We start from the raw sequence: 24896 nt of genomic DNA, 5'->3' as shown, positions 1-24896 counted from the left end.
GCTAGTGGCTACCATACTGAGCAGTGCAGGTGTAGGGAAATGCATTATAACTTGCTTATTTTTCTGGAGGTTTCTTATGTTATCACTAGTTTTTGTGTGTATGTGTAATGTTAAGGTCAATAGAAGTTAATTTTTCAGTATTAAAAACAAAGTTATGAGAGCAAATTAAGCTTATTCAAAGAAGTGTAGTTTTATACAGTTTTTAGTGAACTCTTTATTGAACAATAGCATACCTTTAGTAGAGTACATGTATCATAAGTGTATAAGTAGGTGTATTTTCACAAAAGGAACACACTTGTGTGGTGACCTCCTAGATCAAGAAACAGAACATCACCAGCACCCTCCAGGCACTATCCCAACCACCTTCTCAAGGGTAACCGCTATCCTGACTTGTAACATCCAAGATTAGTCTTTCTTATTTCTGAACTTTAGATAACAGAATCATGTAGCAAGTTTATATTTGTAAGAGAGATACATGGTGTTGCTTGTAACAATCGTTTGTTCATTCTCATTGCTCCACTGTAGGAATATATTACAATTTATCCATTCTACTGTGGATGGACATTTGAGTTATTTCCGTATTTTGTCCATTACATTCCTTTACATGTCTTTTGTAGAAAAAATATATGTGTTTCTATTGGGTATATACTTAGGAATAGAATTGGTGAGTTGTAGGATATGCACATACTCAGTTTTAGTAGATACTGCCAGAATTTTCCAAAGTAATTATCAATTCCTGCAGTAGTGTGGGAGAGTTCCAGTTGCTTCACAGACCTTATATGTGGTTTTCATTATAGTCATTCAGGCAAATATGTAGTGCTATCGCATTGGGTTTTAATTTCTGTTTCTTTGATGATTAATGAAGTTGAGTACCTTTTCACATGGTGGTTTGGGGGAGAGGGAATCACCTTAATTCACTGAAGGACTGAGCCTTTAGTAAGGCTTATTCTATCTCTAATTTGCCCCTGTTCCTACGGTGTAACCCTCCTGAGATTTCAGCTGGAAGCCTGGTATGTTTATTGGGTTCCCTGCCCTTACTTTTTTGCCTTAGTGCTGTGAGACTACTGAAAATTCCACTCTACTTGTACGTCACAGAAGAGGAAACTTTATGGCCAGTAAGCCTAAGAGAGAAAGTGTTAACCTCAATAATATTCGTGATCAGGTTAATACCAAGTAATATACTGAAATAGCATTTCCTATACTTCTGATTGGCAATGATTAAAAATGTCTTAGCACACCAACAGTTGGCTCAAAATGTGGAGAAATGATAAAAGTGCCATACCTTCCTCTCAGAAGGGTAAATTGGTACTTAAGCTTTGGAGAGCATTTTAACAAAATCAGTAAGCATGCATTCCAGCAATTCCACTTCTAGATAAATACCCTAGAGTAACTGTTTTTACTTTCACTGCATACTTTTAAAACCATGAAGCTTTATTAAAAAAATAAACACTGAAAAAAGAAAACTAGGCTGTACTGTGACAATTGTTCTGGGATAGAGCTTGAGAAGTGGAATTTTTTTAAAGCTTTATAGCTTTATTGTGCAACCAGCATTGAAAGAACTGTTGTCTAAGAAAAACTTGTACTGTGCCCAAGAAGACATGTAGGAAAATGTTTAATAGCATTGTGATAATAGAAAATAGCCTACATGCTTTCAACAGGTTGGAGGGAAAGGTGAATAAATGGTATATATTTTTTAAAATTTACTTTTATTTATTTATTTTTGACTGCGTTGGGTCTTCATTGCTGTGCGCAGGCTCTCTCCAGTTGCGGCGATGGGGGGGGCCCCTCTTTGTCACGGTGCGCGGGCTTCTCATTGCGGTGGCTTCTCCTGTTGCGGATCACGGGCTCTAGGCGTGTGGGCTTCAGTAGTTGTGGCACACGGGCTCAGTTGTTGTGGCTCGCGGGCTCTGGAGCGCAGGCTCAGTAGTTGTGGCGCACGGGCCTAGTTACTCCACGGCACGTGGGATCTTCCCGGACCAGGGTTTGAACCCGTGTCCCCTGGACTGGCAGGCGGATTCTTAACCACTGTGCCACCAGGGAAGCCCCTAAATGTTTTTTTTTTTGTTTGTTTTTGTTTTTTTTTGCGGTACGGGGACCTCTCACCGTTGTGGCCTCTCCCGTTGCGGAACACAGGCTCCGGTGGCGCAGGCTCAGTGGCCATGGCTCACGGGCCCAGCCACTCCGCGGCATGTGGGATCTTCCCGGACCGGGGCACGAACCCGTGTCCCCTGCATCGACAGGCGAACTCTCAACCACTGCGCCACAAGGGAAGCCTGAAACTTTCTATATTTTGCTCAACTCTCTGACATCCATGTTGATTTGATATTTATAGAATTACTAGTTACTTTCACTGTTGTACAGTATTCCATTGATCAAAAATACCATTTAGGGCTTTTATCAAAAATACCATTTAGGGCTTTACACCATTGGTATAAAGTTAAAACCATGCTAAACAATGCTATATATATTGTTTATGGATGCATACATATGTAGTGCAAAGGAATGCGTGGATGTGCTAAAGTTCTAAATTCAGGATAATGGTTACCTTGAGAAGAGGAAGACCAGGGTGGGGGAGGGCGCCATCAGATTATGGTAGTAAATAAGGTTTCTATTATACAGATAATTATTTCTTAAACTTGGTATGGATATTTAGGTTCATAAGGTTTTTTAATCCTTTTGCATATGTGTAAAATATTAAATTTTTTTAAGTCAAAAAATATATTGGTGGGCATTTAAAACGGGAGCATTTTTAAAACCTCTTGAGTTTTTGTTTATAAAGTGATTTTTTTCAATTAAATAATATGACAAAATTTCTAGTATTTTATTTGTGCTTTATGTGCTAGTAAGTTTCTTCTGTTTTCTTTAGCCTTTAAAAAGGAAATTGCTTATGATAATCTCTCAGAAAGATACATTCCATTCCATTTTTCAACACTTCAGCTACAACCGCATGATGGAGAAAATTAAGAGTTATGTGAATTATGTGCTAAATGAAAAATCGTCAACCTTTCTAATGAAGGTATGCATATTTCAGAGAGATTCTAAACAGACTTAAGAGTAATTGTTACAATAAAGGAGAATACTTGAAATAGAAATTCTTCAAAACTAATCAGAATTTTATTTAGTGATTTTGTAGAAGAATGTGGTGAAATGTTATAATTAGTGGATCTAAGGGGTTTATTGGTGATCTTTGTAGTATTTTTACAACTTTTCAAAGTAAAAGTTGGGGAAATTTTTCAAAATAGAAAGTTGAGGGGAAAGTTATCAAAACGAATTAAGAAATAAGTGAAAAGAAATAGTTTAATTAAATTTAAATGAAATTTTTAGCATATTTTTGGGAAAAGTCAAATTGGACTGAAGAAGGATCATTAAAATTTTTCTTTTTACACTTTATCCTGTGTTAGCCTCAAAAAGTTTTAACTTAATATGTTATACGAGAGCATTAATTTGAGATAGTTTTATTTTAAAATAGATAGAATCTTTAAAAAAATTTTTTTAAAGTAAACTTTTATCTTAATACTGACTAGAGAGCATTGTCTGTATCAAGTACCTTTGCAAGGAAAGCCCTTCTCCATAATTCTTATAAACCAAGCAGGTTGCTGATGGTGATATCATAGTTACTGAGGAAAATAACAACGCACTGCCCTTTATTGACCTGTGACAAGACACTTGGGTTATGACTGTCAAAGAACAAGAAGGCTTAATTAAATGTTACTTGTTTTAAATGTCTTAATGCATCCCTTCGTCTCCTGCAACCCCCTTTTTAAGGCAGCAGCAAAAGTAGTGGAAAGTAAAAGAGCAAGAACAGCAGCTTCTCAAGATAAACCTAATAGTAATGATATTGAATTGGAAACGGAAGCTAATTTGGATATAGGAGAAAGGTTTGTAAATTCATTAGTATATTTTTTGTCTTATGAATGTAATATCTATGTAAAAGTGATGCTAGCGAACCATTGTTAATAAAAATGATTATCAAGTAGTAGGTATATTGCGTTACTGATGGCTAACATTTGGATGTTTGGGAGTGCTGTAGAGTTAGGGCTTACGCATGTTCTGTTACATATGCTAAGCAAAAGTAGAGAGAAAATAGCACTGTGTAGCTAGTGTGAGTGACATCATTTATCATTCTCAGGGAACATGAACTCTAGAACAGTGTTGAGGTTGAAAGCCTGAGTCATCTGTGCCCCTTAGTTCTCAAATCCTACATGCCCTCATGTGATTGTTGTACTGAGGGTTATTCTAATATGTTAAAATATTGTTCATCTTCTCTAAGGGTAGGCTTACTGCTTCATCTGGTGCACAAGTGCAGAAACAGTGATTTGCTCCAGTGCGGGAGGGAAACAAGCCTGTGTCAGTCCTACGAGTTGAGAGACAAGAGTTCAGTTTCTAAAATTATTTCTTCTTTAGGGATTTTCAAGGGTAATTTTTACAGAATTGGCTTTTACCTTTTGCTTTAGAAACTAACCCTACTGAAGAAGATAAACTCTACCATTATAATGATCTTTTCTACTGAACCTATGGTCCATTCCTCCTCTTCATCCACCCTTAAACCAAGGCCAAATAGTCAAATCCTTCTGGTCTCTGGATGGATGTATTTGGCAGTGGATGTAATATTACTCTTCTCTTGGGACCATGACGTAAGCGCTGTAAGTCCCCATCTTAACTACTTATTGAGAGGTGGGGATTGGAGTCTGAGTTGGATGGACATGGCATTGGTCACACTTCAGGACTGAGCTCAGTCTTACAGTTCTCTTTGTCCCTGCCTATCAAAGCATGATCTGTTCCTCACTGCTTCATCTCCCCAAGGGCTCTATTGCAGTCTTATTGCTCATTGGGTTTTTCCTAAGACCCATTTTGAGAAGTAGGGATTTCATTTTTATTGCTCAGTTATTTCATTTTGTTTAGGAAATCAAAGTTTAGTAGTACCAAGACCCAATGCATTCTGTGGCCCAGCCTTCCTGCCTACTGTAATACTGCCTTAAAGTAAAGTAAGATTAGAACTTACTGTGATTCTTGCATATAATGAACATGCTTCCTATGTATTCTCCTAATGTAGTACTACCCACTTATTTCAAATGCCCTCCTAGACACAAACACAGTTCAGTGTGTAAAACAGAGCTCTAGATGTTCTCATCTGTCTCTCTACCCTAACTCTCCTTTACCTCACACATCCAGTTGGTTGTCTCCCCAAGTGTTACGAATTCCATATCAGAAATGCCTCTCTAATTCATTCTTACCATTTATAGCCTAGATTATTACTTAGCTTTGTGCCACACAAATCCATTCTTGATGTGACTTCCAGGGCTACCTTCCCATAAAAATAAATCTGTTTAACTCACTTCCCAGCTTAATAACCTCTGTTGGCTTTCTGTTTCCTACTTGATGAATTAGATTTTTGTTTTTTTTTTTGTTTTTTTTTTTGCGATACGCGGGCCTCTCCCGTTGCGGAGCACAGGCTCCGGACGCGCAGTCTCAGCGGCCATGGCTCACGGGCCCAGCCGCTCCGCGGTATGTGGGATCTTCCCGGACCGGGGCACGAACCCGTGTCCCCTGCATCGGCAGGCGGACTCTCAACCACTGCACCACCAGGGAAGCCTGATGAATTAGATTTTATTACACGGCTTTCAAAGCCGTATATAGCCCCTTTCTGGGTGGTTTTTTTTTTTTTCCCTCATATACACCTTGTCCCTAAGCATTAGCCCCTCCCTGCCCACATCCGTGGCACTTTCTAGCTATACAACTTGATCTTCAAATATTACAAGTTCTTTCATGCCTTGACTCTTGCTTCAATTTTGGATTTCCTTCTTTCTCTTCAAGGTAAGCTCTTATTTGCCATTCACGTTCTAGCTCAAAGTTCACCTATAAGAAGTCTTGTTGAGCTCTGAGCAGAGTTGTCACTTGTGTGCTCCCACAGCACCAAGTCATACCTCTATAGGAGGACTTATCTTCGAGAATAACGTATCTGTTTACCTGTCTATCTCACTAGATGGAGAGTTTTTTGGAGGTTCTTAAATAGCTTTGAATCCTTGGTGCCTAGTTCATTACCAGGCATGCATTACATCTTGTAGTGCACTAGACACAGGGAGAAAAACCAAAAACTAGAGACATGGTAAAGATAAGAATCAAGCAAATATCAACACCATCCTGGGAGTCAAATTCACCAGTTTCAAGGCAAGAATGAATAAGACGTAAGTAAAGCAAGGATAGAAACAGAAGTGTGATTTCAAGGTCTGACAAATGCTGGGGAAGATGAAACCCTCGTGCTGTCAATACTAGATGAAATATTTTGTTCTGGTAAAGCTTATAAACTATTTGAGGCAATAAGAATTACAGACTTGAAACAGAAACAGTAGCAGACATTACATAATTTGTTGTTAAAGTTTAAAGATAGACTTAAATGCTGAAGGAGTTTGAGGGACAGCTTCAAGAAAGTGTGAACATGGAGCCGGACTTTGAAGGATGGTTAAGGTTTTTACAGGTGGTTGTAAGAAGAAATGTCATTTCAAGAGAGAGGAAGAGTTCCAGTGAAGGCATCGAGCTGTAGATGGTCCTGCTGTGTTTGTCGGAGCTAATTTTAACTGTAGCAGAGGGGAGGAATTTTATTAAAAAGGCTGGTTGGAGACTGCTGGGGAGGATAAGAAATTAAACTTGAATTCATAGAAATAAAGATCCATGAGAGAGTTTTTGAAAGAGTGACATTGTGAATGCTCAGTTACAGCTCAATTCTGCTGAACTTATGTTTGGGGAAGACATTGATTTAATGTCTCTGGTAAGCACATCTGGGCAAAAATTATCCATGTTGTAATAGACTGTAAAGGTCTTAATTTTACCAGAGTTTCTTTCCAGAGATACGTTTTATAAGTTGAAAAATGGCTTGATTATGTGGAAAGTACAATCCTGATGAAAAGTTTCTCTTGTTTACATTCTTACAAATGTTTTCTTCTTTTAAAGTGTTAGTGACAAACAGTCTGCGGTAACTGAATCCTCAGGGGATACAGTATCCTTATTGAGGTGAAGTAAATTGACATTTTTCTTCTCTGTGTTTAAAATCTTTGAAACAATTCATGCAAACCTAGGTAGGTTATAATAGCTGCCACGCAAATGGTATGGTTTTAAGAATTATTGCAGGGTCCTACTTAACCTCCACAGATATTTAAGACCCTGATGGGTCTTGAAAAGCCAAACTATGGAGACCTGCGTCTTGGGATCCTGGGTTGTTTCACATTATTTCTACAAGGAGTGCACGTGGAGGGAGTACCTGAACTTAAAGCAAATAATTAGTAAACTCTTATTCTGTCAGAAACAAGGGTGTGATGCTGGGACAGGAAGGGGATGGAGCTTACATTTCTGATGAATGCCCCAAATTGCGATTTTATGAAATTACTTAAAAAGCTGTCTAATCTATTAGAAATGCTGTAACAGACAATGTCACATGTTCAGAGAGCAGAACGTCTGCATGAGTGATTTCATAGTGTAGAGCAGTTGGGATGCTAAATGGAACCGTGGGGTGGGGGTGGCTGACTTGGTGTGGAGGAAGTCACTGGAGATGAGTTGTTGAGGGGCCAGTTTGTTATCTGGGTTACCCATGGAAACACGGAAATAATTCATGGTGATGGCGGCACTCGGGGATAGAGAAAGATCTGCGAATCATGGGAGGTGCTTGGAAGGATAGTGAAAGATTATGGAGCATGGTAGATAGCGATACACCTCAGTGGCATGAATCCTCAAAGGCTAAGATTTCTGTGGAAGCAGGATCCTGAAGGTGGCATCCATTAGGAAATGGAAAGTATAAAGACCCACCTCTCGGAGCCTGTGGTTTGTGGAAGATGAAGCTAATCTCTACTTAAGGAGGCCACAAAGGAGAGAAATATTGTTCCCGGGGAGAGCTAGACTTTAGACAGACGACGAAGTTGAGACTGGCATTCCAGAGAGCACAATAGAAAGTTTGGGGACGGCGGGAAAGCATTAGTAGGTTGCATAGAGCACTTACAGGGGTCAAAGTGTAGATTTTAGGTGGTGATAAAATAGCTGCCTAAGCTCAGTTGAACTTTTTTTTTTCCAGTTTAGTCTGTTCCTTTGTAAGTTTGAATAATACGAACATTGCAGGTTGTCAAAAAATTCTGTCACATCCTGTATTTCCAAACAGACTTACCTTTCCGGAAAGCCCTTTCTGGAATCTATGAAGATAAGTGATAACTACCATCATGTATAATGGAATTTTGGAATTTCTCTAACTGGAATGCCAAAAGAATCTTGATTTCTGAGTAGATGAGATGGAGAAAATAAATGGGAGAGAGGGAAATCTGAAGAAGAAAAATCTTAAGAGGCTAAAGATTAAGATGGGGCATTAGGGCTTCCCTGGTGGCGCAGTGGTTGAGTCCGTCTGCCGATGCAGGGAACGCGGGTTCGTGCCCCGGTCCGGGAGGATCCCATGTGCAGTGGAGCGGCTGGGCCATGGCCGCTGGGCCTGCGCGTCCGGAGCCTGTGCTCCGCGACGGTAGAGGCCATGGCAGTGAGAGGCCCGTGTACCGCAAAAAAAAAAAAAAAAAAAAAGATGGGGCATTAGTGCAAGGAGAGCACCAAAGGGAAACAGACCAAAGTAGAAGCAGGTCCTGGCTAGAGATTGAGACAAATCATCTACCTTTTTCTATAGCTTTTCTAGTCTTTGCAGAACAAGTTACAAGCTTTTGTGTTTCATTTAGGTCTCACAAAAATCTCTTCTTATCTAAGTTGAAACATGGAAACCGACAACAAGATGTTGATAAGAAAGAGGAAAGAGCGGAAACTCTTCAAAGTAAGTACATTTATTACAGTTTTCAGAGTGGAGAATCGATACTTGAAAGCGATCCAGCCCTTGACCACACCCCACAACACACAAACACACATCAGAAAACTAAAGCGCGAAGGGATTAAATGTCATGACTTCAAAGAGATAATTAGAGGTGGTGCTTAATTTAGAAAGTTACAGTTGGTTCTTGTTATTTACGGTAATGTTCTATAAGGTCATTGTGAACACTTAGTGAATACTGAATGATTACAGGGGAATACAGGGTTAGGTTCTTTTGAGCCTATGGTTACAACATTTTGGTCAACTATTCAATACATAACCTTGTTTTATGTGTTTCTGTTTATTTATTTAGGCCGCACCATGTGGCATGCGGGATCTTAGTTCCCCGACCAGGAATGGAACCCGTGCCCCCCACAGTGGAAGCACGGAGTCTTAACCACTGGACCGCCACGGAAGTCCCTGTTTCTGTTTAAAGAAACCTTATTTAATATACATTGTTGATTCATTAACATTGAACCCAGGCCAACAACACTGTAACTCACGCCTGAGTGAAGCTTACCTAACCACATACTTTTCTCTGTAAGGAACATCATACATAGCCTTCTTGCACTCAAGAACACTAGACAGCACTTCCACAATACACTTGGGGAAAATTTTAAACAGCAGAATTACCCCCAAAACAGCACAAAAATATGGCACTAAATAGACCGTAAAAAGAACAGTTATTTCTAGCCTGGAAGCTAAAATAAGAAAGCAGAGCTTCACCTTGTTTAACCTCAGCTGGGAACATGAACTCAAATATTTTGGCACTCTGTGCATGTCCACCGGTGTCCACAAAAGCACTGCAAGTTTTGATTTTTGTTACAACTTTCAGCAGGTAGGTGAATTTTCAAATACCAGAATCCATGAATATAATGAGGATTGACTATGTATAGACTCTGGCATTGCAGATTGCATTTAGAATTTATTCCTCATTGCATTTAGAATTTATTATCCTTATAAAAGGCATTGCTAGATTTAAAAAACAAGCAACAATAACCAAAAAAAAAAATTCTTAAAAGCAGTCTGTAATTATTTTCGATTGTAATATAATTGTAAGTTCCTCCTTGGTATATATTCATTCAAAAAATGTTTATTGAACCTGTACTATGTTCTAATGCAAGGATTTTTAAACTTTATTGATCCAAATCTAAATACTTACTGATCAGTATAAAAATAATAGATGTACCAACTTGATTCCAGGTACATAGTATGCCTGAAGTAAATATTAATTGAATAAATTTATTCTTAGCTGATGGCTGATGATAGGGCCACTGTTAGCTAGTATTTGTAAATTACAGCTCTAAAACATTTACATCTGTAGATATTATCATCGTCCTCACTTTAAAGATGGTAAAGTTAAACTCAAAGAAATATTTGCTTCATGTTGGTGGAGTTCCTAACTGCAAAATGACTAGGAATCATAATTCTAGAGTAAAATAATTTGGGGATTTTCCTGGACTTTTAATTTCATAATAAAAAGTTCAAAGAAATGGAAGCATACACTTTGTTACACTCTAGCTGATCAGTAATTGAACCAATGAAGACCATAATCACATTGTAGAGTGGCTTGACAGTGACTATGGATACTGAACCTAGAAGATCCTGTGAGTTTTAGTACATTTCTTGACTTTCTGTTAGATGTTAGTAATATATACATATACCTTCCAAAAAAGTCCAAGTTGCTTAAATGTTACCTAGGTATCCTCTTTTTCCTAATAGAGGATATTTATTTCGTTCATGCTAAACATTTAAAAAAAATTTTTTTAGACATCTTTTAAAAACAATTTTTTTTCAGTTTTGTAAAATTGCTATGTACTTTTAAAAAATCAAGTAATTCAGAAAAATTGAAAAAAAAATCACTTAAATGCTTTCTATGCAGAAAAGTCTAACCAGCATTCAGTGAAATGATTAATATTTGAGTTAAAAGCTTTTTATCTATAAACTCAATCCTCAAAACAATCTGTATCAGTACTTTTTTTTTTTTTAATCACTCCCATTTTACAGATGAGGAAGCTGAGACAAAAAGAGGTTAAGTGTAAAAAGCCCTTGGTCACACAGGTCATGAACAGAACCAGAGCCAGAATTTGAAATCAGACATTTCTGACTTCAGAGCCCATGTCCTTAAATACTGAGATAGATAGACTGCCTCAATGGAAGAATAGATAGAATCAAAGCAAATAAAAATTTATAAAAATGTGATGAGGTTACATATGTACTTTAAAATATATTTACATTTAACTTTTTGAAGGTGAAACTGAAGGATTCAATGAACTTCACATAAATGCTGTTTCATAAGAAATATATCAGTAAGCCATATGATTCCTCCAAAATGAAGAATAAATAATATGAATTGCTTTGATAGGTTGGGTCAGTTTGCCTCTATAACTAAATTTCAACTTTAGACTACTGATTGATTTCAGCTGTAATGGGTGAAATTAGCACAAAAATTTTGGCTAAATGTAGTATTCTTTGGAAATACTTTTCCTTACAACTTTGCAGATTTTGCTCCATTATTTTCTGACTTTATGAGCGCTGCTGTGGACAATCTGACATCAACCTGACTTTTTCCCCCTTTGTATATGAGTTGCTTTTTCTTCATAGTTGCCCAAGTTTTTCTAATATGTGCATTTAATGCTATAAGTTTTCCTTTAATTACTGCCTTAGTTGCATCCCACAAATTTTTATATGTTATATTTTCATTTTCATCAAAATATATTTTTTTATTTCCCTTGAGACTTTTTTCTTTGATCTTCTGGGCTATTAAGAAGTTCTTCATTTGGGCTTCCCTGGTGGCACAGTGGTTAAGAATCCACCTGCCAATGCAGGGGACACAGGTTCGAGCCCTGGTCTGGGGAGATGCCACATGCCGTGGAGTAACTAAGCCCGTGCGCCACAACTACTGAGCCTAGTGCCTCAACCACTGAAGCCCGTGCTCCTAGAGCCCGTGCTCTGCAACAAGAGAAGCCACCTAATGAGAAGCCCGTGCACTGCGACGAAGAGTAGCCCCCTCTCGCCGCAGCTAGAGAAAAGCCCACGTGCAGCAACAAAGATGCAACGCAGCCAAAAATAAAAATAAATAAATAAATTTATTTTTTAAAAAAAGAAGAAGCAGCTCTTTGTTTAATTTCCAAAAATTTTAGGATATTCTAGATACCTGTCTATTAATGATTTCCAATTAATTCGGTTCCGACCTGAGAATATGCTTTGAGGATTTCTTTCTTTTTCTTTTTTAATTTAAGATTTGCTTTATGGCCCAGAATATGGTCTGTCTTGGTGACTGTTGATGTGCATTTAAGAAGAATGTGAATTTTGCTATTGTTGAGTGGAGTGTTATAAAATGTCGATTAGGTCAAATTGATTCATAGTGCTTCTCAGGTGTTCTGTATGCATGCTTATTTTTTGTCTTCTTGTTCACTAATTACTGAGAGAGAAGTATTGAAATCTCCACCTATATATGAATTTCTCTTAATTATTAATCTCCGTTAATTTATTTTTGCCTTTTTGGTCCTCTAGCACCTGTTAGAACAGTTCCCAATATGAAAATCTCTGTTCAAAATAACTGGTGTGGTTTCCATTAACCTCACCAACACATATGATCTGTTCCTGCACTGATACCATATTGTCTCAATTACTGTAGTTTAGTAATAACTCAGTGTGTGATAGGGCAATTTCCTTCATCTTTCTGTTATTCTTTAGGAGTATCTTGAGTATTCTTGGTGTTTTGGTCTTCCATATTGTCAGGGGGAAGAAAACCACTTTATAGAAGATTGCAAGCAGTGAAGCTGCTACCACTCCATAGGTGCCAAAAGTAGACAACAAGACTTGGGTCAGAACAAGACGGTTTATTACAGCACAACAGATAGCAACAGCATATGGCATCAGCGTAGTTGTGCTGGTTCCCCTCGCCAGGTCCCAAAGACAGTGCAGTGGGCCCAGGTAGATGCTCTGCAGGCAGTAGGTTGTACTGCAAGGAGGAACCTGGGGCCAAGGGCACGTTTTGAGTAAGGAGCAAGCAAAACGTAGCAAATAATCCAGTTGCCTTCCCCAGGAGAGAGTTAGTTACATGGTGGTCAGACCGTGGTTCCCTTGACCTATTTAGGTTCCTGACTAACTGTAGAAACTGTTTAGTATCAGGGAATGAGTAAGCCTTGTTGTACATTCAGCAAGAACTGAAGGGATGCTCAGGGCCCATGATGGACTAACTCTCCTAATACGTAATTTTAGAATAACCTTGTTAAATTCTACAAAGAACCCTGTTGAAATTTTGATTTAAAATTACATTGTAATAGTAGACAGTTTTCTTTTTTTGTTTTTTTAAATTAATTAATTTTATTTTTGGCTGTGTTGGGTCTTCGTTGTCGTGCACAGGCTTTCTCTGGTTGCGGCGAGCAGGGGCTACTCTTCGTTGCGGTGCGCGGGCTTCTCCCTGCGGTGGCTTCTCTTGTTGCGGAGCGTGGGCTCTAGGTTCACAGGCTTCAGTAGTTGCAGCATGCAGGCTCAGTAGTTGTGGCTCGTGGGCTCTAGAGTGCAGGCTCAGTAGTTGTGGCGCATGGGCTTAGTTGTTCTGCAGCACCAGGGCTCAAACCCCTGTCACCTGCATTGGCAGGCGGATTCTTAACCACTGCGCCACTGGGGAAGTCCTAGTAGACAATTTTGGAGACAGCTGACACAATTATATTGTCTTCCTCTACATGAACAAAAAGCATATTTCTTTATTTAGATTGTCTTACGTATATATATTCTTATAACTTGTATATGTGCATGCACACACGCATATATATAGTAAAGCTTATAATTTACTACATACAGATCTTGACTGCATTTGCTGGATTTATCCCTAAGAATGTTAAATATTTTATTACTATTGTAAATATTATCTTTTGACTATTTTAGTTAAATATTTAAACTGTTGCTAATGTACAGAAACACTGTTGAGTTTTGTTTATTGATCTCATATGCAACCATCTTGCTAAACCCTTTTTAATTCTATGTGTATATTCTTTTAGGTTTTCTATACAGTTGACCCTTAAACAACATGGGGATCGGGGCACCGACTCCTGTGCAGTCAATGCATCCTGCTATCTCTGCCTCAAAACCAAAAGAATTGATAAGTGATTCACCTGAGGGCAGGAAGCTGAAACAGTTAGCAGAATCAGAACTCAAACCCTAGTTCTTTTGATTCCACATATTGTGATCGCTAATCGAACACAAACTCTTCCCCACACTTAAAGATCTGTAAAATGAAAATACAGGTACTATGTTTATTGAAAAAAAATCCGTGTATAAGTGGGCCCATATAATTCAAACCCATGTTATTCAAGGGTCAACTGTACACACAATTTTCTTTCAATAATTACCATTCTGTTTCTTTTGAGTTGCATATACATTTATTTCTTGTCTTACTAAACTGTGAATAAGAGGGAAAGAGGGAAGGGTTTACTTCTTACACTGTGTCAAATACTCCTTAAACATTATATTAAGAAATTACAATTGTATAAGGTAAATATTTTTCCTTTTTTAAACAGATAATGAAAAGGCAGGCACTAGGAGGTGAGATGACGTTTAAAGGCATAAAAGAATCAATAGGGCTTCCCTGGTGGTGCAGTGGTTGAGAGTCCGCCTGCCGATGCAGGGGACACGGGTTCGTGCCCCGGTCCGGGAAGATCCCACATGCTGCGGAGGGGCTGGGCCCGTGAGCCATGGCCGCTGAGCCTGCGCGTCCGGAGCCTGTGCTCCGCGGCGGGAGAGGCCACAACAGCGAGAGGCCCGCATACCGAAAAAAAAAAAAAAAAAAAAAGAAGAAGCAAAGCTAGATACAGACTATACCTCATGACCTATGTTTGAGCATCCTGTCTTACTTAGAAATTACCCAGATATCCAAAATTATACTTACCGTTTATACTAGATTTTAAAATTAACTAAGGATCTTGGGAATTATATTTAAGCTGACCTATTACAGAACCTAATTACTGCTGCTATCAAAAAGTTTGTCAGAATTATACTTCAGTTTAGTTAAACACATATTTTTTTTCTTATTAGTTATCTATTTTATACATATTAGTGTATATATGTCAATCCCTATCTCCCGATTCATCCCACCACCCCCTGCCCCACTCTCCCCCCTTGGTGTCCCTATGTTTGTTCTCTACATCTGTGTCTCAATTTCTGCCCTGCAAACTGGGGCATCTGTACCATTTTTCTAGGTTCCACATATATGCGTTAATATACGCTATTTGTTTTTCTCTTTCTGACTTACTTCACTCCGTATGACTGTCTCTAGATCCATCCACGTCTCTACAAATGACGTTTCTTTTTATGGCTGAGTAATATTTCGTTCCTTTTTATGGTTGAGTAATATTCCATTGTATATATGTACCACATCTTCTTTATCCATTTGTCTGTCGATGGGCATTTAAGTTGCTTCTATGACCTGGCTATTGTAAATAGTGCTGCAGTGAACATTGGGGTGCATGTGTTTTTTTGAATTACGGTTTTCTCTGGATATATGCCCAGTAGTGGGATTGCTGGGTCATATGGTAATTCTGTTTTTAGTTTTTTAAGGAACCTCCATACTCTTCTCCATAGTGGCTGTATCAGTTTACATTCCCACCGACAGTACAAGAGGGTTTCCTTTTCTCCATACCCTCTCAGCATTTGCTGTTTGTAGATTTTCTTCTGATGATGCCCATTCTAACTGGTGTGACGTGATACCTCATTGTAGTTTTGATTTGCATTTCTCTAATAATTAGTGATGTTGAGCATCTTTTCATGTGCTTCTTGGCCATCTGTATGTCTTTTGTGGAGAAATGTCTGTTTGGGTCTTCTGCCCTTTTTTTTCTTTTACACTTTAAACATCTTACAATTTTATTTGTCACTCATACCTCAGGAAAGGGGAAAAAGAAAGTAAATATATTAACTTGGTAGAATCTTTGGTAGAATTAAGAATATAACTGGGCAACACCTTGCAATTCTGTAGTACAGTATCACAAGTAGTGTATTGACATTGATTCAACCAAGATATGAAGTAGTTGCATCACCGCAAGGATACCTTGTGTTGCCCTATTATAGCAGCTATAACTGTTTTAAAAGTTTATTTTTTACTTCTGGTTGGTACTAATGTAAATTCTAAATAATATGTTTGTATTTGCATTTCTTTCAACAATTGCTCTTAAACTAGGAACTTTAATACTCACTTCCAGAGTTTTATTAGTTTTAAATCTACTATTGGTTGTCTTTATAACTCGAAATAATATACTGCTATATTTTATTTGATTTTAGATAATACCTCCTGACTCCCTATAATGTGAAAGGAGGAAATTGCCACTCCTTCACCTCACTTTTCTTCTACCCACGTTTTCTGCCTTCTCACTGCTGTCCTCTATACCCTACTTTTACATTGTCAAGGTTTACAATATTGTACATCTTTTTTGTTAATTAATTTAATTTTTTTAACATCTTTATTGGAGTATAATTGCTTCACAATGGTGTGTTGTGTTAGTTTCTGCTTTATAACAAAATGAATCAGCTATACATATATCCCCATATCTCCTCCCTCTTGCGTCTTCCTCCCACTCTCCCTATCCCACCCCTCTAGGTGGTGGTCACAAAGCACCGAGCTGATCTCCCTGTGCTATGCGGCTGCTTCCCAGTAGCTATCTGTTTTACATTTGGTAATATTCATAAGTCCATGCCACTCTCTCACGTCATCCCAGCTTACCCTTCCCCCTCCCCGTGTCCTCAAGTCCATTCTCTCTGCCCTTTTTTTTTTTTTTTTCCTGCGATACGCGGGCCTCTCACTGTTGGGGCCTCTCCCATTGTGGAGCACAGGCTCCAGATGCGCAGGCTCAGCGGCCATGGCTCACGGGCCCAGCCGCTCCGCGGCATGTGGGATCTTCCCGGACTGGGGCATGAACCCGTGTCCCCTGCATCGGCAGGCGGACTCTCAACCACTGCGCCACCAGGGAAGCCCTGCCCATTTTTTGATTGGGTTGTTTTTTTAATATTGTGCTGCATGAGCTGTTTATATATTTGGGGGATTAATCCTCTGTCCGTTGATTCGTTTGCAAATATTTTCTCCCATTCTGAGGGTTGTCTTTTTGTCTTGTTTGTAGTTTGCTTTGCAAAAGCTTTTAAGTTTCATTAGGTCCCATTTGTTTATTTTTGTTTTTATTTCCATTACTCTAGGAAGTGGATCAAAAAAGATCTTGCTGTGATTTATGTCAAAGAGTGTTCTTCCTGTGTTTTTCTCTAAGAGTTTTATAGTGTCTGGTCTTACATTTAGGTCTCTAATCCATTTTGAGTTTATTTTTGTGTATGGTGTTAGGGAGTGTTCTAATTTCATTCTTTTACATGTAGCTGTCCAGTTTTCCCTGCACCACTTATTGACGAGACTGTCTTTTCTCCATTGTGTATCCTTGCCTCCTTTGTCATAGATTAGTTGACCATAGGTGCGTGGGTTTATCTCTGGGCTTTCTATCCTAGAATGGCCCTTCTTCTTGACACCCTTTGCAGGAGCAGTTCTGCCAGGTCCAGGTTGGAAAGAAAACACACACACCCCTGATTTTCAAAGACTGATCTTTGCACTATATCACGCTGCTTCCAGATTCAAAGGAAAATAACTACACAGAGTTCTTCTTTTAAAAAAATAGCTAACCAGTAGATAGGAATTTCATGGTAACCTTTAAAATATTCTTCTGGGACTTCCCTGGTGGTCCAGTGGTTAAGACTCCATGCTTCCACTGCAGGGGGCATAGGTTCCATCCCTGGTCAGGGAACTAAGATCGCACATGCTGCACGGTGTGGCCAAAAAAAATTATATAATTCTTTTAATGTGAGACAATTTTTGATGACAGCATGTCTACTTTTAGGTGGAAGAAAGAAAAAAGAGAAGAGTAGGCAAGCCACTGAAAGCAAGAGAATACGTGTTTTAAATAGTCAGCGTCTAACTCCTGAAAAACATCAACCTAGAAAAAAACAGGTATGTTTATTATAATTAAATAATACTTAATGGATATTAAAGTCATAACTTGAATAATTGTGATTATTTCACATTATTTCTGTTCAACCCTAAAAAATCTTGAGGATAAAATGTTTTCTCTTTGCCATCTTTAATTTTGCCATCTTAGATTTGTTGACCAATTTGCCTATTCAAAGTTCACCCACATTTTAAAGGTTTTCTTAAGCTGGATGTTAGTGACATTTATTTAGAATTATTGTATTACTGTCATCATAAAATCAGTTCATCAGATGTAGGGTGGAACTTAAATCTACTTGATAAGTTTTTATATTTGTATCTTCCTAACATAGATTCTATTTATTTATTTACTTATTTAATTCATTTATTTTTGGCTGTGTTGGGTCTTCGTTGCTGTGCACGGGCTTTCTCTAGTTGCAGCGAGCAGGGGCTACTCTTCGTTGAGGTGCACAGGCTTCTTATTGTGGTGGCTTCTCTTGTTGAGGAGCACAGGCTCTAGGCGCATGGGTTCAGTAGTTGTGGCTCATGGGTTCTAGAGCACAGGCTCAGTAGTTGTGGTGCACGGGCTTAGTTGCTCCACAGCATGTGGGATCTTCCCGGACCAGGGCTCGAACCCATGTCCCCTGCATTGGCAGGTGGATTCTTAACCACTGCACCACCAGGGAAGCCTCCATAGATTCAATTTAAATAAGATTTTTCTGTGCTTTAAAAAACAAAAAAAGGAAAAGAAAAAATATCATTTGGTAAAGAATTTTTCTATTCAGAAAGCTAAAATGGGTTCCTTTTAGGATTCATTTTATTTGTTTGCCCTCTCAGTGATTATAGTCCTGTGCCATCCGTCCAGTTTCTGAAACCATTGTTTACTGTATTTTATCTGGTTTTCTAGTTGTTCACAGCAGGTGAGTAAATCTGGTCCTTGTTTGATCATGTTGGCAGTGGAAGATGATCCTATACTTTTCTTCTTACTCTTCTTTATTTAAGATGCTTTTTTTTTTTTTTGATAAGCTATTTGCAAATGGTTCATTGTTGAGGTGCTGGGCTAGGGTCAAGTTCTAGGTTACTAGGGATATCTCCTGTGACCCAAGTTTATTTTGACCATGCCTTCTCCTGCAGTGAACATAGCAGTCAACTCCAGTTTTTGGTTTGCTTCCTGCAACTATTGCTTGTCTGCATGATTCCTAATTTAGGTCCACCACCCCTACTTTTTGGAGGTAATGCTGGCTGAGAGAGGCTCCTGCTGTTGCAGACCGGGGATTTAAGGTGTATACCTCAGGATATGTTCCTTACTTTGGAAAAGTGTATGCCACGGGCTTTCTGTGATCTATAGGTAGAGTGGCTGTGCCCCACTTCTTCACATACCTTTTGTCAGTTTCCACCAATAATGGACCCCATTCACCTATGTTATGGTTCAGGCCAAAGGGTTCTCTTAATTTTACGAGTTTGGGATTTCATTTCTTTCCTTGTTGCTGTTGGGTGAATTCCCAAAGGAGAATGAGGAAATGTTGACCGTATGCCACTATATGCAACCAAAAGTCATATATATTTTTTGTCTTTGATTTTTTTCCCACTTTGAATATGATGTGCCAAGATGTAGATTTTTTGGTATTTATCCTTCTTTGTGTTCTCTGAGCTTCCTGCACCTGTTTTGTTTTTTTAATAAATTTATTTATTTATTTTTGGCTGCGTTGGGTCTTTGTTGCTGCGTGCGGGCTTTCTCTAGTTGTGGCGAGCGGGGGCTACTCTTCATTGCAGTGCGCGGCCTTCTCATTGCAGGTACTTCCCTTGTTGCAGAGCCGAGCTCTAGGCACGCAGGCTTCAGTAGTTGTGGCTCGCGGGCTCTAGAGCGCAGGCTCAGTAGCTGTGGCACACGGGCTTAGTTGCTCCGCGGCATGTGGGATCTTTCCGGACCAGGGCTCAAACCCGTGTCCCCTGTGTTGGCAGGTGGATTCTTGCCACCAGGGAGGTCCGAGGGCAGGCTTTGTTAATGAGAACAGAATGCTCTGGATGTATTTTGAAATGGGTATTTTCCTCTTCCGCCTGCTAGAAGCAGGAGGAGATTATTCTGTCATCTTCACCATGAGAACCTGGTGGGGCTTTTGGAGAGAAAACTCACAAGTTTGTGGGCCCCCTAAGATTGGGCCCCTGGAGTTTTTAACTCAAGCTTGTTCACAATGAGCCTCCCTCAATTTGTCCATCACAGTTAAATGTTCCTCCCAGTACTGGCCCCAGCTGTGAGCTGCTTCTCCTGGCCTTCTGCTTCCAGTAATCTATGATTCTCTGTATCCACCTTTCTGTTTGCCCTGTGACATTAATTTTCTGATGGATCTAGGAAGAGTTATTGACTTTACAGTTTGTTCACCATTTTTCTTGTTATGACGACTGGGGTGATATTTCCAAGCTCTCCAGGTTGGTCTAAAATCCAGAAGTCTCTGCCTCATACATTTTATCTTTCCCTGTTGTTCTTCTGGCAACAATTCTAAATGGGATTATAGGTGTTATTTATAGGTATATATCAAGAAAAGGTTCTGTCTTTTTTGTATTTGAAACAAAATATGGAATATCAACTACATAACATAGAATACAGGTGATATCATCTATCACTATTTACTATGTCAAAAAACAATTCTGTGTCTGGTTTTATTTTTAGCTTTCCACTGTTGGCTTTTTGGTGGGATAATTTGTTTCAGATGAGTAAATGATTTTATCTTACTTTGTGTTGAGCTTTTGGTTCTTTAAAATTTTTTATTGCAGTAGTCTTGCACAGTTTCTTCTCACTGCATTTGTATGTTAAACAGACAAAGATATTTTTGCCTGCCTTATCACAGTTTGAAAAGAGGCCTTCCTTTTGTAACTTTATTCAAGAAGAAAAGTAAGAACCTTTCTACAATAAAGACTTTTTTCCCATAGATGGTATGTAATGGGAATTACGATACAATATTTTGTTTGTTTGTTTGTTTTTTGTGGTACGCGGGCCTCTCACTGTTGTGGCCTCTCCCATTGCGGAGCACAGGCTCCGGACGTGCAGGCTCAGCGGCCATGGCTCACGGGCCCAGCCGCTCCGCGGCATGTGGGATCTTCCCGGACCGGGGCACGAACCCGTGTCCCCTGCATGGCAGGCGGACTCTCAACCACTGCGCCACCAGGGAAGCCCTACAGAGCTCTTTTTATCTTGCAAAACTAAAACTCTGTACCTATTAAACAATAACTCCTCATTCACCCCTCCCCCCAAGCCTCTGGCAACCAACTTTTCTACTTTCTGTCTCTGAATTTGACTGTTTTAGGTACCTCATATAAGTGGAATCCTACAGTATTTGTTCTTTTGTGTTTGACTTGTTTCACTTAGCGTAATGTCCTCAAGATTCATTTACATTGTAGTACGTGTCAGCATTTTCTTCCTTTTTTAAGGCTGAATAATGGCTCGTATTTTTATACCACATTTTGCTTATGCAGTTCTCCATCAGCGGACACTTAGGTTGCTTCCACCTTTTGGCTATTATGTGTAATACTGCTATCAACAGGGGTGTACAAATTTCTCTTCAAGTCTCTGCTTTCAGTTCTTTTGGATATATACCCACAAGTAGAATTGGGTTACATGGTACTTTTAATTTTTGAGGAACCACCATAGTATTTTCCCTAGCAGTCACACAGTTTTTCATTCCCATTAACAGCACGTGAGTTCCAGTTTCTCATCCTCGCCACCACCTATTATTTTCTAGTTTTTTTGGTGGTGGACATCCTAATGGGTTTGAGGTGACATTTCCTGGTGGTTTGGATTTGCACTTCCCTAATGATTAGTGATGTTGAGCATTTTTTTCAAGTGCTTATTGGCCATTTGTATATCTGTTTTGGAGAATTGTCTACTCAAGTCCTGTGCTCATTTTAAAAATTTTATTTATTTGTAGTAAAACATAGCATAAAACTTATCACCTTGATCATTTTTAAGTGTATGATTCACTGGCGTTAAATGCATTCACGTTGTTGTGCAACAACTTCTGGAACTTTTTCACCTTGCAAAACTGAAACACTCTACTCATAAGACATTTCCCCCTTCCTCCCATTCCCTGGCAGCCACCATTCTGCTTTCTGTTTCTGGGAATCTGACTACTCTAGATATCTCGTGTAAGTGAAATCTTACAGTATTTGGCTTCTTGTGACGATGATGAGTGGATTTTTAAAGCAAATGTGAGTCAGCGGGGAGATTATTCATAGTTCAGAAACAGTGAATAATCACTCAGGTGATCATATTGCTCCTCAGCATGTCAGCAGAAGGGGTGATTAGTTGGTCACCTATAGCAAATGCCAGGTGTCTGCAATCTTTTTCTGTGTATAATAATGAATTTGACTTTTAAAATTCTTCAGTCATTTTCTCCAAAAACAAAATAGTGTTTTTTTAACTAGTTTGTGTTAGTTCTCAAAAATCTGTTTTAGAGAAGATTTGAGTTTTATGTGTGTGTGTACTTTGCCCAACATAGACAGAACAGGGTTTTCACTGAGTTCATTAGGGAAGAATTAAATATTCATAAGTTCTCGGTATTTGTGAATCCTACATATCTCTAATCTATTAACAGTTGTAGAAAAGCGTCTTAAGAGACAGTGTGGGCTTAAAGTCAGATGAATTGGGTTTGTGTTTAGCTCCGTCATTTTGTAGCTGTCTGATCTTGGGCAGCTGAGCCATGGTGTGTTCATGTAAAATGAACAGTAACATAGTCAGGACCCTTGACAATATCACCACAATAAGATCTTACAGAAATCTAAGATACGTTTACAGAATTTCTTCCACCATTAAGAAATTGTAACATGATACTGATTTAAAAAGTTGTATTTATAGTAGATATGTTATTTAAGGAATTGTTTCTGTGAATAACTCTTCTACATTTTATCTACTTTTGACGGATGTTAACTAGACTTATTGTGGTGATCATTTCACAATATATATGAATACTGGATCACTATGTTGTACACCTGAAACTAATAAAATGTTATTTGTCATTTATACCTCAATTGAAAAAAACATAATTGTTTCTGTGAATAACTATCTTACTTTTCATCAAAAGGCATGGCTTTGGGAAGAAGACAACAATCTGAGATCTGGCGTGAAGAAATACGGAGAGGGAAATTGGTCTAAAATACTATCACATTATAAATTCAACAACCGAACAAGCGTCATGTTGAAAGACAGATGGAGGACTATGAAGAAGCTGAAGCTGATATACTCGGACGATGAAGACTGAGTGTGTTTGTGGAGCCCGATAAGACGGCAGTTAAACATTTTGATTCCTGCATTTTGCGTGAAACTTGGTGGTCATTAATGTAGCTTAAAATTTTGTTTAAAGCATTACAGTATTTTTCTGCGGCACAGCCATTTAATATGAGGATTTGTGCTGTACGAGCAAGATTATAGACCATCATTGTATTCTTTAAGAATCTTTTCACTCTGATAAAAAAATTAATTTTTTGAACCCTAGTGCTTTCAAAACTCCTACCTCCAAACCCTGTTCCAATAAAAAGGTGAAAGCCTGGTAAGAGAAAAAATATATTGCTGTTAACCTATTCTGTGTCTGTGGGCTGATTTCAACTCCATGACACACATAAAAGTGAAGTTTCTAAATCAGTGAATAGGCCTTTGACATAAGGGGTAATGATTTGATTTATGGCCTTAATATATTAATTACTAAGATATTTGCTTATAGAATGATAAATATACAAAGTAATCTGTGAGTTATACTTACATTTTTCTTTTGGTACTTTCATATAAAGGAAAAAACTTGAAAATAGCAATACCCATAGGACAGAGTTTATACTACTACTAAGAATAGCTTATGTCTCATTTAGGTACATTGGATTTTTGTTCTAGTGTTAAAACTTTGACAAAGATGGTTTTAAATAAATATCCATTTCTCTGATATTTTCATTTAGTTAGATAGATATCGGGCCTAAATGGTATTCCGTAAATGCTTAAATGGATTTTAACCATGATCATTTTTTTTAATTTTATTTTATTTATTTTTTTATACAGCAGGTTCTCATTAGTTATCCATTTTATACGTATTAGTGTATGCATGTCAGTCCCAGTCTCCCAGTTCATCCCACCACCACCACACCCGCCACCTTAACCATGATCATTTTGACGACTGTGATAAATACTGAATAAGCAAGGTCCTGCATACCTTATAGACAGTTTTGAGTTTTCACCAACATATTCTTTAGAGGATTTAGTCAAAAACTAGAATCATTTAGCATTTTGAGTTATGTATGCTTTATTTAACAAATGCATGAAAATGCTTAAGCATTTGCTTAAAAAGTTAAATGACTATTTTGTAATCTGTATTTCTTTATGAAAGTTTTATACATTACTTTTTCATTGTTCCTGAAGTTGTTGTCCTATACGTATAATAAATAGAAATGTGGATAATGTTTCCTGACTCGGTCTGTCCTGTTACACCACTAGTTACTGTCACCTACAATACTGTCACACTACAATACTGTCTGTATTGCAGACATTTTGATGGTTAGTGCCAAAGCCGATGGCATGAGCCAAAACAGACCAGTTGGTCAACCTCATTCCAAACATACCCTAAGTCATCAAATCTAAGTTGATATTAACTGTAAGATGCCTAGTTATTTTATGTGCCACTAAAAACATCACTATCAGTTATACTATAAATTGTTTTTTCTTAATTAGAATTTTATTTTACTTTAATTAAAAGAGCTGTTATAGATTTATGTAAGCATAGATTTTTATCGTATAACTTGTGGGTGCATAAAAAAGAAAAGCAAAATAAATTGGGTAATTAATTGTATTCCTTGTACTTCCTCATTTTAATCTGAATCTTTTGAATTTTTAAATTGAAATTTGTTGAGATAACTATAGATTCATATATAGTTGTAAGAAATAATAAGAGAGGTCCCTTGTACACTTGTTCCAGCTTACCCCAATGTCAATTTGTAAAACTATAGTATATCACCATCAGGATATTGGCATTGATATAATTCACCAATTTTATCCAGATTTCCCCAGTCATGTACCATGTGTGTGCAGTGTGTGTATTTAATTCCAAAAAGCTTATCATTTGTGTAGGGGCGTGTGTCTACCAC

General features: G+C 38.3%; 1 protein-coding gene across 5 annotated transcripts in view; it reads left to right on the top strand.

Moving 5' to 3' along the window:
- TERF1 (telomeric repeat binding factor 1) overlaps positions 1–24601 on the top strand; it is a 38468-nt gene extending 13867 nt beyond the window's left edge. For 2 of the 5 annotated variants that reach the window (XM_027127918.1, XM_027127916.1), the window contains 6 exons: positions 2867–3016; positions 3766–3878; positions 6949–7008; positions 8700–8791; positions 17695–17804; positions 22856–24601. In XM_027127918.1, coding sequence (XP_026983719.1) covers positions 2867–3016; positions 3766–3878; positions 6949–7008; positions 8700–8791; positions 17695–17804; positions 22856–23032 — 702 coding nt within the window. In that variant the 3' untranslated portion in view covers positions 23033–24601. Of the gene's footprint in view, positions 1–2866; positions 3017–3765; positions 3879–6948; positions 7009–8699; positions 8792–9137; positions 9188–17694; positions 17805–22855 lie in introns of those variants that run through there. The other 3 variants (XM_027127917.1, XM_027127919.1, XM_027127920.1) reach the window with 3 other exon arrangements.
- Positions 24602–24896: the final 295 nt, after the last annotated feature.

The sequence above is a fragment of the Aethalodelphis obliquidens genome, unplaced genomic scaffold (genome assembly GCF_003676395.1).
Source record: "Aethalodelphis obliquidens isolate GAN/ISIS:26980383/991018 unplaced genomic scaffold, ASM367639v1 scaffold33, whole genome shotgun sequence".
Lineage (NCBI taxonomy): Eukaryota > Metazoa > Chordata > Mammalia > Artiodactyla > Delphinidae > Aethalodelphis > Aethalodelphis obliquidens.
This window is presented reverse-complemented; position numbering and strand designations above follow the sequence as displayed.